Source organism: Trematomus bernacchii, unplaced genomic scaffold, assembly GCF_902827165.1.
Source record: "Trematomus bernacchii unplaced genomic scaffold, fTreBer1.1, whole genome shotgun sequence".
NCBI lineage: Eukaryota > Metazoa > Chordata > Actinopteri > Perciformes > Nototheniidae > Trematomus > Trematomus bernacchii.
Genome location: NW_022987714.1, coordinates 4,452,835 through 4,471,242, shown reverse-complemented (window position 1 = coordinate 4,471,242; position 18,408 = coordinate 4,452,835). Strand labels below are relative to the sequence as shown.

Below are 18,408 nucleotides of genomic sequence, written 5' to 3'. Positions count from 1 at the left end.
GGGACTGAATATGCAGTACGTTTGTTGGCATGAAACTGGAGATTTTAGTTCACACAATATTCTACTTTATTGGACTCTGTCCACCTTCTGCCTCAGCTTCCCTCTCTTCGGTTGGTACTGGTCAAGACGAAACAGCCTGCAGGTATGTACTTGTTTTCACATTGAGGTTAAAGAACAAACTAATGTGAGCTATGCTGTATCCCAGTGAGTAAATCATGGCATTACAGGAAATATTTCTAGTTATTAATGACTGATTGTACATTTCTGGAAGTAGTTTTCCAACAGATTAAATATCAAGTTTTTATCTTCTCTGTTATGGGCAGAGTCCACAAGAGGACAAAAGGGCTTCACTTCTCTAATCTTTTGCTCTCAGGAGGGCTCCTCCTCACCCTCCTTTATCTGGCTTACCCTTTGATATCGTTTGTTCTCCATCTGTAAATGACTCTTCCTTCATGATTGCATGTGCACAGAGAAGTGGCACTGACAGAGACAAGTCTAATCTAATTTTGAAATGTATTACACATAAAGCACAATTACTTTACTTGTTTGTGTAAAGTATCAAATGTAATTTATGTAACAATAGTGAACTCATGTTCTGTCCTTGAATCAAGTAAACTCTCTCTCACTTTTATGTTGAATGTGATTTCAGAACCTGAACATGAAACCAAATGGTCATCATTAGTGTAACATTTGGTGTTGTTTGGTGTTTTTCTTGGGTGAATTATGTGTTCCCTAGCAACATGTTGCATACAGTCAGTGAGTGGCTGTGGTGGGAGCGTATGTGGCTGCCAGAAAAAGTCTCCTGGTCGGATCTGGAGGACAGTGAAGGTCGTGTTTACGCTAAAGCCTGTCATCTCTACGCTGCTCTGCCCTGCGCCCTCTGCCTGCTCCTCGTCAGATACCTGTTTGAGAGGTGAGCAGATGCCATTGTCTGCTTTTGAAATAAAAGGATTACGTTGCAAAAGTTTGGAGGCCTGTTTTGCGTTAGACAATGTGTTGCACTATACTCACACACCTTTACGGTGATGCAGGTACCTGGCCACACCGCTGGCTGATCTTTGGGGAGTCAGGGACCGTGTTCGTCTCACAGCAGAGACAAACCCTGTCCTGGAGAAGCACTTCTGCAGCCAAGCACGGGTTCTTTCACAGGTCTGTTAACAATCAACAATTTGGTTACATTATTCAATGTTAATTGACTCTCTGTCGCATTTCAAATTGTATGCCGATTAAAGATGCAACAATTACAACCACTGCCTTTTTTCAGAGTCTGATTGTTTAAATCATATTAAACTGAAAATCTTTGGCATTTCGAAAAAAATAAGAAATGTTTAAGACGTCATTTTGGACTTTCAAGAACTTGGATGGACATATTTCCCTATATTCTGACACTTTATAGATTAATCAATTAATATTTAAATTAATCGGCAGATCTTGGCATGATCTTTCTTGTGTTTCAGGCTGACTTGAGGTCTATTTGTAAGAAGACCAGCTGGCCAGAAAGGAAAGTTCAAGTTTGGTTCAAGAGGAGGAGGAACCAGGAGCGCCCAGGTCTTCGCAAGAGGTTCTGCGAGGCCAGGTGTGTGTGTGTGTGTGTGTGTGTGTGTGTGTGTGTGTGTGTGTGTGTGTGTGTGTGTGTGTGTGTGTGTGTGTGTGTGTGTGTGTGTGTGTGTGTGTGTGTGTGTGTGTGTGTGTGTGTGTGTGTGTGTGTGTGTGTGTGTGTGTGTACTGACGTGTGAACAACAGGGATTTAAATGTGTGATGAAACGTAACATTATTATCCTTGTCTGTCCACAGTTGGAGATGTGTGTTTTATTTGTTTGCATTTGTTGCCGGAGTGCTTGCTCTCTATGATGTAAGTAGCTGTGGCTTGTTGGCATGTTTATACACTGTTTCTATTTCAGGATTTGTAAGTCAATTCTTTCTGGTGTTACTGCTGTGAGGTCAAGTTTTTCTCTCTTATTTCGCTGTGATGTGCTGTGTGTTTTTCTCTTCTCATCTTATGTCTCAGGGTTTTTCACACACTGGCAGTTCACATGGCACACAGACCATCCCGTAGACTCCTCTCAATCTCTGTTTTTGTTTTTGTAGAAACCTTGGCTTTATAACCTGAAAGAGGTTTGGGCAGGCTTTCCTAAGCAGGTAAATATCTTTGCTATATCTATCAGATGGTACAATATTACAGTATGTAGTATAATTAACATCTTTATGCGTCTGGTATGTGTCCATGCAGTCCATGCTCCCATCTCAGTACTATTATTACCTCTTGGAAATGGGCTTCTATCTTTCTCTGCTTCTTAGCCTCACATTTGATGTGAAACGGAAGGTGAGTGTGCTGATGTATAACATCAACAAGTTCTCACATATTTATTTTAACACAAAACCTGTATTATCCTTTTTTGTCATTAAGATGGATTAATTGTAGATTTGACCTGTAGTGTGTATGTGTGTAGGACTTTAAAGAGCAGGTGACTCATCACATAGCCACACTGACTCTTCTGAGTTTCTCCTGGATTTCAAACTACATCCGGATAGGAACTCTTGTGATGGCCTGTCATGACTCCGCTGACATACTGCTAGAGGTGAGTGATGTTTTTTACATCAGTGCATGTTGCAAGTTAAAGGATGTGATACCTACTGTAGAGCCATACTGAGGGCTGCATTGTTAACCAGCTGTGATGTTGCATCGTCACAGTTCTGCAGCAAATATATAGGACATTAATTAACACAGAGTTGAATCAACACTGTTCTGCAGTTTCTGCAAAAATGAAACTCTGTTAATTTGCACTTAAGTATTATTTATCTTGACTGCCGTTATTAGCATACAAAATAAATGTGCATTGAATGAGAATTATTACATGAATAAAACTAAATATCAATAACAATTATGACTGCAGTGACTTTATGATTGTGAACTGTTCCCTTTAAACAAAGCAGTGAAACTGATTGTTTTTCGCAGGGTGCCAAGGTATTTAACTATGCAAAGTGGCAACGGACTGCTAACACCATGTTTGTGGTGTTCACAGCTCTCTTTACGCTGACAAGACTTGTCATTTTTCCTTTTTGGTAAGTTTTTGAAATGGAATGATTCTGTATGGTGATCTTGGTAAAATATGTTACAAATTATTGTGTATGTTTTTTACAGGCTGATCCACTGTACATGGGTGTACCCACTGGAGGAGTTTGCTCCCTTCTTTGGCTATTACTTCTTCAATGTGATGTTATTGGTTCTTCAGATACTCCACCTTTACTGGGCTGTTCTCATAGCGCGAATGCTTCTTAAGTTAATATTCAATAAGGTGTGTTTACAGGTGTTGCTGTGTATATTTATGTAAAGGAAATAAATGAAAACGCTGCACATTTCTCAAATGTCTCTCAAGAGTCTTGGGATTGCCCTTATTTAAATGTTTCTCTGTGGCACATTTCTGTCCTGCAGCTGGAAGGTGACGATCGGAGTGATGAAGAGGAGGATGACAGTGATTCACCAAAGGAAAGAAACAACAAATTGAGTCACATTAATGGCTCTGGAGCCAGAGGCCGGGGGGCAAATGGTCACTGACACGTTTACTGACAAAAGGAGATGGACAAAAAGGGAAATGAACAGCAGACATGAAGACTTATTCAGTGTGCAGCAGCTGGAATCTAATGGCACTTCAGAAAAGAGTAAATACACTTAAGCAGAAATAATTATATGCACAGGAACTGTGAAGGATTGTAGTCAAACGAAATAATTTGAAGCTTTGTCTTTTCTGGAGTTTGCTGAATTCATAATAACTATTCATCTTGTTGTACTCATTATTAAAAATAGAGGAATACTCTTTAAAATGTTGTGTTTTTTATGTTGTCGAGAAAATTAATGTTGAAAATGGATATACAAAAATTCCACGTGTTTATATGTGCTTCCACGTGTGTTTGGTGATGCACATTAATGCAAAGACGAAGCTCTACGGGAAATGTTTTACAACTGTGAGTTACTGATGAGTGTTAAAACTGTACATGTGACAGCATTTGGACATGGTCCTGCTTGCGTGGGAGGCGGAATGAGCAGAGAGGTTTAACTGACTCTGGATCATGACAACTCTGGATAGCTGCCTGCAATACCAGCACGCCCTCTCGCGACAATCAGCGAGAACTGACTGAAGACTCGTCAGTTAATCGCCATCAGTTGCCATAGAAACATCCACACAAACTATGCTTGAGCTCAGTTAAAAAACTCAAACACGAAAACGTAGATTTACGTTTTATATCAACAGTACACAAAACATTCTGACTATTACTGCTACAATGGCTCAGTATCGCACAAGTGTGAAAATCGGAAACTGGAACGAGGAACTGCGCTTAGAAGAGGTTTGTTATATTATAATGTTAATAACTTTAGACTTTAGCTAGCATAGCTACCTAGCAACACACCAGTTGGAGTGAAGTCATTCATCTAAGCTAACATGTGTGCCTGCGTCAACATGTAAACACAAGCTTACAATTTGTTTGTACGCTAAATGCTACATCTCTTAATGGATAATGACTTCAAACGGATTTAAAATGGCAATTCAGTATTCTTATTAAGCTACCCATTTCCGTTTTTAAAAAGCAGGTTATCCACTTGGACAACTTACTCAACAAACAACAAAAGCAGGTCTAATAAGGCTGGATAATTCACTGAAAACAATGTTTGCTTTCTTTGGCAATTGAAAAACAATATTTAACTAGAAGAAAAGGATTAATTGTATTGGTAAAATTACAAATTCCTGTTTACTGATACTGTATGATTCACATGGGAAGTAATATACTTTAGAAGCCATTCAGTAACAAAGACATGAGCAAGGGGGGAAAACAGCATTCATCATATAGCGAATGTAAGATGAAGATAGTAATACATCTTATTCTACATTATTTATATGTAAAAGAAAAAGCACTTATAGTGTATAACCTGCAGTAGTGGACACATTCAAGAATTAAGAATTAACACTCTATATATGTTGATTTGTTTTCCAGGATGCAAAGAGAGAGCACCTGGAGAAAAAAGAGAGGGGTGAGCTTGCTGCCCAGAAAGTAGACTTCCTAAAACAGCACATTTTGAGCCAGGTAAAAAGAGTTTAAGCTATTAGAACATCTTTAATAACAACAATAATATCACAGTGATGATGTGGATTGAAATTATGCTGTTTTTGTATTTGTGAAGGTGGATCTCACTGTGACAACCGATGGAAGATTGCACTTTGGGGATGTTGTGATGTTGGTCAACATGGGAGGAGAAGAGAGGGACTGCAGTGCATTGAGCATTAATGCAGATGTTAACAGTTTTAATAAGATTCCTACACCTGGCATTATATCCCCGTGTGGAGTTGTCGCAGGAAGAAGTATTCAGGCCTGCCCGCGCACTGCCTTCATCATTACCAGGTATACACATTAACACATCTAAAACCACATCAACTTACATAACAGATAAAACAGATGTTAACCTGTAACTCTGCTTATGTGACCACTAGTGTAGATGGCAGTCCTGAAGGGTCGACTCTTCATTTTGATCAAAGCTTTGCCCTGAAAACAACAAGCGGCTTTGCCAGGGGAGTAAGTGAAAACACACACATATATATATGATTATATAATTAAGATCCTAAAACAAAGACTGTCTGTTGTAGAGGTGCACCCCACTGTTTCTTCACATGGAGTTGAGTTTGTATGCCGTGAGAACAGTTGTGTAATATCCTCTGTGGTCCTGAGGGGAGCTTTATAAGGTTAAGAAAGTAACCGGATTATGACCCTTCTTTTTGGGCTTGGAAGCTATTTTTTTAAGATGTAGTTTAGAGACAATGTATTTTCTAAGTGCTCATTTACTTTCAGTGAGACAAAACATGATTCCTTCACATGTTGTTTTTTTAAACACCAAATGTTTTTCACTTTACATTTTGCAGTACACGTCTCATCTTTAATTTGTCACTTTGTGTGTTGAAATATTTTCTCAGCTTTACTTGACAAGTGACCTGCAAAGTTTTCAAAAGGTAGATCACGTTTTAACATTATTCATTTATTGACTACATTTTCTCTGGTTATTTTTCATATATTTTATTGTGACTTTATTTAAAGTGTGCAAAGAAGTCCCGGCTACAAGAAGTTAACTTGGAAGACGGCAGCTCCTTTCTGTCATGGTGGAAGATAGTTCACTTTGACCCCCAAGAGAGGCTTGAATATGAGGGTCAGCCTGTTCCTGTAAGTCTTAACCAAATCTTCGTGCTGAACTAACCTGTCACAACATCTGACTGTTATTGTCTGTTCAATCTGTAACTAAACTGTTAGTGTAATGTTGCTCAACCTCTGTTGCACTGATAATTTCCAATAAATCATCCACTGGCTTTTCTTTTTTCCAGGCTAATATGAGTGTGCTGATCCTACACTGCAAGACAAACCAGGCTCTCGCTGTGCTGGGTGATCACGTCATTTGGTATTTTCCATGTCCCCTTTAAAAGTCACCATATGTTGCTGTGTTAAAGGCAATGCTTTTGATTTGATGTCTGATGTGAGGTACACAGGTTTGGCACAAATAATGGCCTTTAACAAAAAGACAAATATCAGACGAAGAAAACTGCAATGTGGATGTAGGTCAGCTAACTATAAGCTAAAAGCTTGATAAGGCGCTGTAAAAAAAGATAAGGTTACAGTGATCTGAAAAACCTCTCTCTGATCTCTATAATCTTAGTCAACTCCAAGGCAACTCAGAGTAGTGAGTACAAATCAGTTTTTTGGACAAACAATCTGATGTATCTAATAAAAATAATATGGGGATTGTCTCAAGGTGGCAGTAATCCTACATTAAATAGAGACTTACACAATGTTGCTAATTTATGATTACTGGCTAAGATTCTTTGATTGATAGTTTTTCACTAAAACTTATATTCACTATGAAAAGATGTGTGTCTGTCTGTCTGTCTGTCTGTCTGTCTGTCTGTCTGTCTGTCTGTCTGTCTGTCTATCTATCTTGCAATACAGTCATTTATTTCTAAACATAATGCAAGGTAAAGTCAATACAGTATGTTTTAGTGCTATTTTAAGCATGTTTGATGAATATTGAGATAATATTGTGAATCACAATTGTTTCAGCTAGAATAATCGTGACATGACATTTTCATTTTGTCCCATTCCTGATGTAAATGTACTTTTGTTGAAACGACAGCCTCAAGCTCATCAAAGCCACTCAAAAGTCATGTTACAATGCCTGCATGCCGGGTGTCGTCCTGTAGGTAACAGTTGTCCCTTCCTGTAGGAACACGTATGGCAAAGAGTATGAGATGACGGCTCACACATTCCTAGACTCCCACAAAGCAGAGCAGGACAACAACCGCTGGACACTGTGCACCTCTAACCCAGCAGGGGAGGGCCTCGTCCTCCTCACCCACCCACAGCTAGGGGCCCCCAACAAGGTGTTCACACAGGCAGACCCTGGCATCTAACACAACCCACTCATCATTAAGATCGACTTCACTTTTACATTTTAAAATAAAGGTTGTTTTCACTTCTGTTTGAGTTGCTGATCTTTTCTTCTCAAGCAAAGTCATTTTGGGATGGACTCTGTGATTATATGATACGTTTTAGCCAGCCAACCACCAGGAGGCTTTGTAGCAAGAGGCATTTGATACGTTTCGTCAAACAGCACTATGATTGTTTTAGTTGGGCGATAGCATAAGAAACCCACTGTGATATCGGACAGTTGGATGATTTCCCATGCATTTGAAAATGTCCCTGAAATACATGATATAAGAGATATTGGTAGGGGGTGAAGTAGGGTTCTTTCATGGAAGAAGCAGTGAATTTTAGGAAAAGGGGAGCTAAAAGGTAAGTTATCATCTCCCTAATGCAGCCCTTTTTTTACAGGGTTTATTTTTTAACAAAGGGAAAGGATGAAGAATGTCTCTGCTTTTGCTGCAGTTATTCTCATGTAAATAATTAAATGCTTTGATCACAAAAGTAAAACAGGGATGAAACACAAATATAGATTCCTGATTGTCCTTCCATTGCTGTCTTGCACCTTTTCCCCAGGATTGTTAAGTAAAAGGTTCAAAGTAATCTTAGGGTTTAAACATGTGGCCTTTCACAGGTAAACTATAAAAACTACTGTAGGCACCTTCCTCTATAGATAACATGCCTAGATACAGATAATAGATAACCATCATTGCCTCTTGTCCAGGGTGCGTTCAAGTACATACGTTTTAACAACACTAATTTGCAACGTTTCACCACGATTTCAAAAATATTGTGTGACCTTTACACTTTTGACGAGGGCGTCATCAACAATGATTTAAAGGGGACGTCGTAGCCGCAAACAACCATTTGAGACGGCACATCAAACCGGCTCTTATCATTTGAAACGATTTTGGGCTGTTTTTCTTTTTTACAACAATGCGCTGAACGCGTCGGTGTCACGTTTCAGATGGAGACAATACTAAAGTGAGCAGCTACACGTGCAGCAGATGAGCGTGAGAGAGGACGCAGGCTCCACACAAAGGTAACGTTACGGTTCACCATTTGATGTATGGAGGTTATAAAAACGAATCATTGTTTCATTAAAATAGATAACATTCAGCTTATCTAGCCACTGTTGTGTTCTTATTATAATTATCATTATTCATTGTTGTAATCGCAATTATCTGTTAACGCGTGTGTGGTCCGTAGATTCAGTACTTTGCGTTTTTATTTCTGCCTGTATATGTTTATAATAAGCGCATTTATCTGAGCCGGCTTACAAATTATAAAATTAATATTCAATATATTGATACAATGTTAGGGTTTGTTTCTAATAAAGATGTCCCGTTCTGATTAATTATACGATATACCTCTCCGTGGCGTATGGCCTGTCCTCAAATCGCTAATGTCATATTATACCGTTATTAATAAAAGCAAAAGCCATTTAACCTCCTACACATATTACTTATTATTCTGTAAAACACCCATGTATGATGGTTCTTAGAAATCCAGATAATTAAGATATTATAAGGCTTAGTCATGGTCAATGGTTGCTTTAGGTCGATCTTTGTGTTGTCCTCTATAGATGGATCTGAACGTTTCCATTTACACCGTGCTACCAGAGAACTTAAAGACCACCCCAGTCCCTGTGTCACCTGCTGTGGTGAAACCGCACTGATAAATACACTAATACATGTCGACTACCTCCCTCATATAACATTACTGGTTACACAAGATCCCCTTGTAAAATAAAGTAGGCTATCTCTGTAAATCAAGAAGGTAAAACAGCTCCACATTTGCTTAGTAGGCTACATATTAGATTACATACAACACGAATTATCCAATATTAAAACACTCTGAAAGGACAGTTCTTCCTGCATAGTGATGAACAATAAATGTGAATGAATGCATTATGCAGGACTTGTATTGCAGTATATTACATTGTAGTTTTGCTTTTTTTATTTCAGTAAAAAGTCTGAATAATTGTGAACCTTGTGAACTCTATAACTGTTTTCAGAAGTCACAGTGAGATATTTAGCTGAATTGATTGGTATTGATTTACTTCTACAGAAGATTTGCAAATTCACATTGTTCATGATTAACAAACTACAAAGCATAAATTGCATTACTGACTGACTACACTCCTTGTATCATTAATAGCACTTGCATTCCTTATCGAATACATAGCTTTTTATTTGTCCTTTTTAATTCACACATGAGTTTACAAACTTATGCTTTACCACGTTTTCATTATTATTATTTATCAGAAAACATGACACATCATGATATATACTGTTAATAAGATATGATTGCAAAACATGCATTGTTTTAAAAATGATTTCTACGTTCATTGTGCCCTTTATTATTTTAACCAGTATAAGCAATATTGCCCAATCCTACTGTGTTTTATATGTTGTACTGTATGTCAGTTTAATTGATGCACGTTGCTTTGTTTAACCAGACAATCATGGCAGTGAATGTTCCTGGACTGGCGGCCGTGGTGGTTTTTTACATCGTCATCCTGGTTATTGGGATCTGGGCATCTCGAAAGTCCAAGAAAGTGGAGAAAACATGTGCTGGCACAAAAAGCGAGGTTGCCATTGTTGGTGGCCGCAACATCAGTGTCCTGGTCGGGGTTTTCACCATGACAGGTAAAACCTTTGTTTATATGCCTGTCATTTCATATTTCTTGATGTACTTATTGTGTGTGCTATGTTTCTACGTTGACAAATGATTTTCTTTTCTTTAGCAACATGGGTTGGTGGAGGTTACATCTTGGGAACTGCTGAGGCTGTTTATTCTCCGTCTCAAGGTCTCATCTGGGCCATGGGGCCTCCTGCATATCTTACCAATTTTGTTTTGGGTAAGTTCCCTCAACCAACAATAACACACAGCAGGGACAAAATGTTGGAGCAATTGTACACTAAAACAAGATTATTATATTGTTTATAAACATTTAGGGCTGCCCTTGAATAAAGAAATACTTAGTCCACTAACACTCAGATGATTTTGTCGACGAATGGATTAGTTCATGTAATTAGAACTGAGTTTCTCCATTTCAAATCATGCAAAATCACCCCTTAATGTTGTGTTTGCCAGAGATGTGCCCATACATCTTGGGAACAAGTCATTTCGCAAGAGAATGCAGCCCTAAGATTATCTGACATTTAACAAGGTTTTCTTCTTGTTTTGGGGAAATAGAAGATACCTGGGTTTGTTTTTTCATCCTCACAAGATGTGGTTCTTGAGTGTGCTTTTCAGTTGGTGTGAAAGTTTGTGGGTCATAGTTTTTGCTGATATTCTTCAACAGGAGTAAAGTCAAGAAGACACTTAGAGTAATACAAAATACGTCTAGAAATTAATGTGATTTGCACATGCTCAAAATACACCTGCTGATAAAACATTGGTGGCAGTTACGTGTATGTATGAAAAGCTGAACTTATACCCAAAACTTGTAGATTCCTGCCAGACTTAAAGCCTGTGCATGTAGAAAAAGCCTGGCCATGGACTCATCTAAAGACTGAGGCACTACTCAAATGAATTACAGACATATAGCAACCTTTCGTAACCCAACATTGGGTAGAAGTGTTTTGTAGAGAAGCAATGCATTACACCAATACACTACTACTCAGGCTATCAATTACGGTTGGAGTGAATGCCTGCCAAGCAAATTCCATGATGATCCTTTCATTGCTCAAGAAAGAAAATGGCAAAAAAAAATGATGTCAACCATGACGGCTAATATATGATCCATCCATGTATTGTGTCAATTCTAAAGTGTTACTTATACTTTCCTTAAATGATCAGTATTAGCCATGTAAAAAGGGTAATGCTACAATGATCGTTGAGGTTAGCATTTATAACTATAGTTTGATTTGGTCCAGGCAGGGAAGAGTACACGTTGTTCTTTAAGTTATTCATTTGTTGCCAGCAGCCCAAATGCACATAGCGCCAGGCTATTATGCAACAGCAATATTTTACCATCCAAGCTCTTTCATTCACTACAAAATGTCAGCAAGAAAAAAAATGAAAGAAGTTCTGCAGCCCTAAAATGTCATCTTACATTTTAATGTTTTAGCCAATAGTCCAAAATCTAAACACATTTACTTTACCATCATAGAAGAACACCAGAAAATACTCACATTTGAGCATGAACTGTTTTTTTTGCAGCTTTTGCTCAAAGAAGGGCTTAAATAATGTATTAATTATCAAAATTATTTCTTATGTTTCTCCATTGTTTGTGTTAAAACCTAATTTATTATAAACTCAGCTCCACTTTAATTCATTATATATATTTATAATGACAACGCACTTCAAGTTATGTTTCACTTCAACAGTTGTTTTGTCTGTTTACTCTTTGCTTCTTAAGGAGGATTGTTTTTTGCAAAACCTATGAGGTCAAAGCGCTACGTGACAATGTTAGACCCGTTTCAGCATCGCTATGGAAACATGCTCACTGCAACACTCCTGCTTCCTGCTTTGATGAGTGATATTTTGTGGGTTGCCTGCATTCTCGCTGCTCTGGGTAAGAAACGCATTGTACAAAACCAAGGCTATGACTCAGCCAAACTCTGTGACATTGCATGTTGTGTTTGTGTCTCTGAATACTGTCTTGTGTTATTTATAGGAGGAACGATGAGCGTCATTCTTGGTCTTTCATCTGCTCTCTCGATCGTTATCTCGGCAGGTGTCTCCATCACCTACACATTTCTAGGGGGATTCTACTCTGTGGCATATACTGACATCATCCAGCTGTCCTTCATCTTTGTCAGCCTGGTGAGAAATACAGAGGTTGCAGTAAAGTAGGGAGTGACAGATATTACTGAAAATAGGCAACAGGAGTAATGGGACTTAAAGGTAGGGTAGGTAAGTTTGAGAAACCGGCTCGAGATCGCTAGAATTTGAAAATACACAACCGGAGAAAATCTGCCACTTCCTTATAGAGCCCCTCCTCCAACACACACGAACGTGCACATGACCAATGAGGGCACGAGATAAGTTTGTGCACAGATGGAAGGCTGACAGGCAGGTAGGCCATCCAGTTATTTTAGCCGGGCCGGCTAAAATGATTGGTCGTGCTTTTTACAGTACTACGGCTTCCACAGATGACATTTTATGGATTTTTTGTCAAAGCACTTAAGATATTCATTGCTATCGGGATGTTAAGAGCATTCCATGGAATATAACAAAAAGTGTATCTCGAGCCGGTTTCTCAAACTTACCTACCCTACCTTTAAATAAGACAGATAACTGCATAGATAATCAAGTATGACACAAAGCGCAAGTAATTCAATAGATGACCTGTCCTGATTTTTGCAATAACGGCTGTTTTCTTCTGTTTCAGTGGCTCTGTATTCCTTTTTTGTTACTTAGTCCTGCAGTTGCTGACGTCTCACATACAATCAACCTGAACCAAACCATTGGAACCTCCTGGGTCGGAGAGTTGAAGTTGGAGGATGCAGGAAAATGGGCAGATGAGATGCTGTTATTGGTTAGATTCTAAATTAATTTTGTTTCACTGTTTATGTAGTGGAGATTAAAATAAAACATCCTTAAAATTATCACTGCACACATGCAACCACTGAATATACTGCATCTCTAGTTCAGGCTTCCCTCGCATCCATGACTTGAACTTGAATCATTGAAGTTATTCAGTCAAAGTAACATTTCTAGTTTAAAGTCACCATAATGTGTGTTTTCTGTTATGCAAGATTCTCTTATGTCTTTGTTTCTGCAGCTGATCATGTACAGCTCTGGTCAGGTACAAAGTCACCTGGAAATTGTTGAAATTAAAAGACCTGTTTTAGACAATGTGTACTTCTTATAGGAGGTTAAGCACATGTGCACTAAAACTACTGTATGGCATTCCAAAAAGTCCCTGAGGTGCAGCTTTGTCTGCAAACGTAGCCTACAAGCACTCTTAGCTGGGTAGCACAAAAAACACTACAACAACTAGTGAAATAGTCTACCTTGGCTGTTTTTACCTTAATCTATTGCTTTCATATTTACAACGTTTTTTGCATTCAGGTAACATCATCATTGTTATCACCCCCAGCATGCCACATGCCTACCCAGCATGCCACATGCCTGACTGCATTTCATTTCCTGTATAAATGCAGTCCCATTACATGTGACTGCCACCCAGTGTACAAAAAAGTGCATTACACCAAATAAACAGGCAAAAGAAAAGAATAGTTGGCTCTGCAGTACCTCACACTCTGGCCCATTTTTGTTGATGGCAGGCAGACACAAATGTTCCAAACAATGCAAACAAAGAGCCATCGAACACATAGTATTCTCAGTCTTAGTTCACTGTTGTTATATGAATGCCTGTAGTGTAGACTTCCAATCTAGAAGAACATAATCATCTGTCTGTCTGGTGCTTGTGTTTCCGAGTTGTTCTCTGATTGAACTTGTGTTTTTTGCGCATCTGTGTGTGTTTTAGGCTTTAGGCGGACTGGCCTATCAAGCTCTATACCAGAGGATCCTCTCTGCAGCCTCCTCTACTCAGGCTCAGGTCACCTGCTTCGCTGCTGCTGGATCTGTTTTTATTATGGGAATCCCCTCAGTTATCATTGGAGCAGTGGCTTCGACTGCAGGTACACATGAATGTGCTCACTCAGCTGTGCACACAGAGCACACACGCCAATCATAATAAATTATTTTTCTAACAGTAAGGTTGCATGTATGTGTGTGTAAAGAAATTCCTGGTTATTCTCAGCATATTAAACTAATTATAGTAGGACATTAGCTTGCTTTCAATTATTTTGCTTCCTTCTCCCCAATGCTTTTTTTCACCATAATCCTAAAAGCTTCTTCCCCTCCCATTATTCTTTTCCTCTCGACCCTGACTGTCTCTTTCTCTACCTCCTCTATCTGCTCCCCTTCTTTCTCTCTTTTTCTCTAAGACTGGAACCAGACAGCGTATGGTCTACCCCCTCCTTTTGAGCGAGGGGAGGCGGGGAAGATCCTGCCTCTGGCCCTGCAGCACCTCACCCCCACCTGGTTGTCAGTGTTAGGCATTGGCTCTGTGGCCGCAGCAGTTATGTCCTCAATGGACTCTGTGCTGCTGTCCTCAGCATCCATGTTTACACAAAACATATACAAGACGACTTTGAGGAAGCAGGTGTGTGTGAATTTGTGTGTGTTTGTGCGTGTGTGCATGGTTCAGCATCAATACAATTGAACAAACTCCATTTGGTTTTCGTCCCTTTCTCCTGTGTTATTGCAGGCCTCGGAGCGGGAGTTGCAGTGGGTGATCCGTATCAGCGTGCTGGTGGTTGGCCTGGCAGGAACAGGCCTGGCCTTTGGTGATGACAGCGTGTTCGGCCTCTGGCTGGTAAGCGGCGACCTCCTCTACTGCGTCCTCTTCCCGCAGCTCATCTGCGTGCTGCACTGCGGCTTTGCCAACAGTTACGGAGCCTTCAGTGGCTTCACAGTGGGACTGCTGCTGCGTGCGCTGAGTGGGGAGCCGCTGCTGGGGATCCCCGCTGTCATCCTGTACCCCGGCTGGAGGGAGGTGGACGGTGTCATCGTTCAGTACTTTCCCTTCAGGACTCTCGCCATGCTTGCCTCTTTGACAGGTGTTATTGCAGTTTCCTGGCTGGTGCAGTTAGGCTTTTATCACAAACTAATTCCTCAGTCCTGGGATTTACTGGGGGCGTTTGAAGAGAAAAAAAAGGCACAGGAGGAGGAAGTACCTGTTCCTTTGGAGGAAAAGAACAACATCCTTAATACAAAATTATAGTGTTAGTACAATCTCAGCCAAAGGATACCTAAACCTTTTTTTATGCAAAATTCCTACCAACATTCTTCTCTGCACAGACTATTTCCGCACAATCTTACATGTACTGTACACTTCACCTTTAATACTGATGTAAATGCTTTGTATTCACCAAGTTCTGAACAGCATTATGTGGAGAGTATTTCAAAGAGGCAGCTTATACGTGCTGGCTGTTAGTTTTTGACAGAACAGCTTTAAGGCTACATCCGCAGACCTCAAGATTCTGATGTTAATTTCAGAAGTCAAACTTTTCCACATTGTCCCAAAAAATAGCATTTTCCTTGTTTGTTTATCACAAGTAACACAAACATTTTTGTACTTTTTTAATGTAGACCCTTCCACTCAAACCTTTTCAGTCAATTAATCTCAACCCAGACAGTGTTATTTAAATGTTAATGAATTGTTGTACTTTTTAATTAGTTTTTTCTATTTGCATTTATTAAGCATTGACGGGCAATGCAACATCATTGGTGATGCAATACTTGAGGTGTGTTCCTCAGAAACAAAAAAGTCCACCAGTATGTGCCTGCTGGTAAAAGTGTTTACAATGATATCATGTTTTCAAGAGATTAGCATTGAACTAACAAATTACATAAATAGAAGTGATATTTTGTAGATGTTTTTGTTGATGGCAGGTGTTCATAACAAAACCACCTCTGTTTTATTATCTTTGAATCTGATGTATTTTTAATGTGCATTTGTGTGTAAACGTAAGAACAAACAAACATAAGCTTATTGTTATCTTAATCACTGTACACAGGGTCGTGTCAAGTGCCACAACTTTTGCATTTGTGTTTTCCTATAACATTAAATTACACCCCCCTGAAAGAAGTTGCCTGTTTTTGAAGCACTGATTTTACTTTTGGTTTCAGTATCATTTGACAATAAATGAAAAGTGCAATGTCACCTTTGCCTCAGCAGAGGGCGCCCACTAAACACTAAATGGACCTTACCTCACTGAATGGCACGGGATGGTGTTTCCAAAGAACTGCCTTTAACAGGGAATAGGAATACAATATAGATTAAAAAAAAAGCCAGCAGTCACTCAGGTCCATTTTAATTTAGAGGAGATATGTATTTAGTTTCTTACACTCCCCCAAATTCTCGCTTAATCTGAAAACATATCTCTCAAGTATTTCAAAAAACGCTTGTTTCATGAGTTTATAAAGCAAATGTACAATCTAACCCAACATAAAGTTATTAGTAATTTCTTAAAATTAAAAAATTCTCAAGTAGCTTTTATTCTCCTTTCACCATCTACTCCCGTCTTGTACTTAACAGACACATCAGATGTAGCCTATTTAAGCTTCAAGTGCCTTATGGAAATACATACGTGACTTTAAGTGGACTATTATAATGATGTTTGTCATTTTCTGGTAGTAACGAAAGTGAAGAAATAAACAATTCTCAGTATATTTATTTAGTTTGAATTAATATAAACTTTATCGAGAAGGCCATGATTAGAATTATTCATTCATTTGAATTGCTGAATTTTTCTTCTGATTATGATGCAATTATAAACGCGCTTTAATTTCGTCTTTTCGTTTACAATTATCAGCACGTAATAAAATGGTAAGGGAAAACCTACACTATACAAATTCAGGTGCGTTTAAATATGTTACAAAAATGATTTAGCTGTTTACCGAATACGAAAAACAGTTATGTGAATTGAAATACTGAACTCCATATTGTCTCTAAATCCACTTTTCATCACAAACCTGGCACCCAGGATCAAACAGCCTGAGAAGCGACGCCGTGCTGCCGCATCATGTCTGGGATGAATGGACCCTGAAGGCGGTCCTCTCCTCGAGCTCCATGTCACATTTCACTCTGAACCCCTCACAGTACAACCTATGGAACAACTCCAATGCACAAAATAAGACTTTCTGCTCCTGAAGGTTTCAACCTAGTCATGTTCACTTCAGTCAAGAGGTCCTATAATCAGAAGAAATTAATATGTAATCTTTATAAGGATAGTACTTGACAAAAGAAAGTATCCTCTATAGATCAAAAACAGCATTGAATGTAATACTTTAAGAGGGAACAGTTTGTAAAGTTGTCTAAGTAGTTGTAAAAGAGTATGTTCTTAATTATACTTTTTATATTACTTTTAATGTTGGAGTTAACATAATTAGGTTAAGATTATGATATAAAATCTCTCCATATAGATTACTCTATATTACTTTGTGTCAATTCAGTCTACTGACAATCTTGTATTAGATAGATAGATCTATCTATAATGTGATGTGAAAACTGATATGCACACATTTGGTTTGAATGTTATTAATGGAAACACATTTTAGTCTAACCCAATTTTTGTGTAAAAAAATCAAAATAGCTGGGTGCTAACATTGCTGTTGTCTAAAAGACAAATAGAGGGACTAATAGATGATTTCTGAAGGGAAACACGTACAGTGTGTCAAGTGCAACAAACTTTTGAACCGAAGGCCATATACTGTATGTATATCATATACTTTGAGCACTTTTGTTTATTTTTGATAATGACCTTGCACATGCTTTCTTTGAGATAAAGTTGATAAAACTAAGCTCATATGATTAATAAAACTGTTTGTGGACAACCAAACAACTAGAAAGATAAACTCTTACATTCATTATGAACAAAGCAAATCATTTACGTCTCTTGGAATCAAAGTTATCCAGTCAGCAGTTGTCTTGAAAGTAATCTCAGATAGCATACTCTGGTTGCATTTGATGATTTCATTTCATAACAATTCGATATTTTAACTCAATGAACTTTGCTACAGCAAGACCGGATGTAACATCTCCCTATTTTTGACTGTGTGTGAACAATACATAAATCATTACAGGCAAAACTTCTTAGTTTAAAAGTATACACATTATGTAAACGCAGGGACAAATTCATTAGCTATGGAGGGTACTCAGTATGTCTGTTAATGAGCACTGCATTTTTAGGAGTTATTTTTTCCCCTTCTCAGATTGTGAAGTGTCAAGTTATAAAACTAGTATTTCAGGAAAAACAAAAGGAAAAGATAAATGTTTGCGGGGGTGCAGCATGCTGTTTCCCAGACATGTGACCTTAAACAAACTCAAATAAGACACATTTGTGAAAAACTTTACAGACATCCACTTTCAAGTTTCTCCCACCAACTATTAGGAACTTGTCTTTTGGTCTGATAATTGCAGCCATTGAT

General features: G+C 38.6%; 3 protein-coding genes across 4 annotated transcripts; all 3 read left to right on the top strand.

Annotated features, from left to right (window-relative positions):
• The first annotated feature begins 740 nt into the window (after nt 1–740).
• Nucleotides 741–3,556, top strand: cers3b (ceramide synthase 3b). Its single transcript, XM_034141823.1, has 10 exons — nt 741–913; nt 1,032–1,149; nt 1,458–1,576; nt 1,795–1,852; nt 2,089–2,139; nt 2,231–2,323; nt 2,451–2,579; nt 2,957–3,063; nt 3,143–3,296; nt 3,434–3,556. Exons 1-10 carry the CDS (start codon nt 741–743, stop codon nt 3,554–3,556), a joined length of 1,125 nt encoding a protein of 374 aa, XP_033997714.1.
• Nucleotides 3,557–4,192: 636 nt separating this feature from the next.
• cfap161 (cilia and flagella associated protein 161) lies at nt 4,193–7,463 on the top strand. Its single transcript, XM_034141824.1, has 8 exons — nt 4,193–4,344; nt 4,990–5,079; nt 5,177–5,394; nt 5,484–5,565; nt 5,961–5,996; nt 6,082–6,204; nt 6,363–6,436; nt 7,256–7,463. Exons 1-8 carry the CDS (start codon nt 4,282–4,284, stop codon nt 7,440–7,442), a joined length of 873 nt encoding a protein of 290 aa, XP_033997715.1. The 5' UTR covers nt 4,193–4,281; the 3' UTR covers nt 7,443–7,463.
• An 883-nt stretch (nt 7,464–8,346) lies between these two features.
• On the top strand, nt 8,347–16,063 carry LOC117491292 (high-affinity choline transporter 1-like). 2 transcript variants are annotated; one of them, XM_034141195.1, is made up of 9 exons: nt 8,347–8,494; nt 9,914–10,103; nt 10,202–10,315; nt 11,822–11,977; nt 12,080–12,228; nt 12,797–12,943; nt 13,898–14,051; nt 14,361–14,578; nt 14,684–16,063. In XM_034141195.1, the coding sequence occupies exons 2-9, from the start codon at nt 9,920–9,922 to the stop codon at nt 15,197–15,199; spliced, it is 1,638 nt and encodes a 545-aa protein (XP_033997086.1). In that variant the 5' UTR covers nt 8,347–8,494; nt 9,914–9,919; the 3' UTR covers nt 15,200–16,063. The 2 variants fall into 2 exon arrangements, with proteins under 2 accessions (XP_033997086.1, XP_033997085.1); XM_034141194.1 differs by lacking the exon at nt 8,347–8,494 and having other exon boundaries at nt 9,848–10,103.
• Nucleotides 16,064–18,408: the final 2,345 nt, after the last annotated feature.

Excerpts from the sequence above, each read along its gene's own strand:
- cers3b (XM_034141823.1), top strand. The coding sequence starts at position 741 with ATGTTGCATACAGTCAGTGAGTGGCTGTGGTGGGAGCGTATGTGGCTG. Across the intron at positions 914-1,031 it reads GTCAGATACCTGTTTGAGAG|GTACCTGGCCACACCGCTGG; the intron begins GTGAGCAGATGC and ends ACGGTGATGCAG. Across the intron at positions 1,577-1,794 it reads AAGAGGTTCTGCGAGGCCAG|TTGGAGATGTGTGTTTTATT; the intron begins GTGTGTGTGTGT and ends GTCTGTCCACAG.
- cfap161 (XM_034141824.1), top strand. The coding sequence starts at position 4,282 with ATGGCTCAGTATCGCACAAGTGTGAAAATCGGAAACTGGAACGAGGAA. Across the intron at positions 4,345-4,989 it reads AGGAACTGCGCTTAGAAGAG|GATGCAAAGAGAGAGCACCT; the intron begins GTTTGTTATATT and ends TTTGTTTTCCAG. Across the intron at positions 5,566-5,960 it reads CAAGCGGCTTTGCCAGGGGA|CTTTACTTGACAAGTGACCT; the intron begins GTAAGTGAAAAC and ends ATATTTTCTCAG.
- LOC117491292 (XM_034141194.1), top strand. The coding sequence starts at position 9,890 with ATGCACGTTGCTTTGTTTAACCAGACAATCATGGCAGTGAATGTTCCT. Across the intron at positions 11,978-12,079 it reads CTGCATTCTCGCTGCTCTGG|GAGGAACGATGAGCGTCATT; the intron begins GTAAGAAACGCA and ends TGTTATTTATAG. Across the intron at positions 14,052-14,360 it reads AGCAGTGGCTTCGACTGCAG|ACTGGAACCAGACAGCGTAT; the intron begins GTACACATGAAT and ends TTTTTCTCTAAG.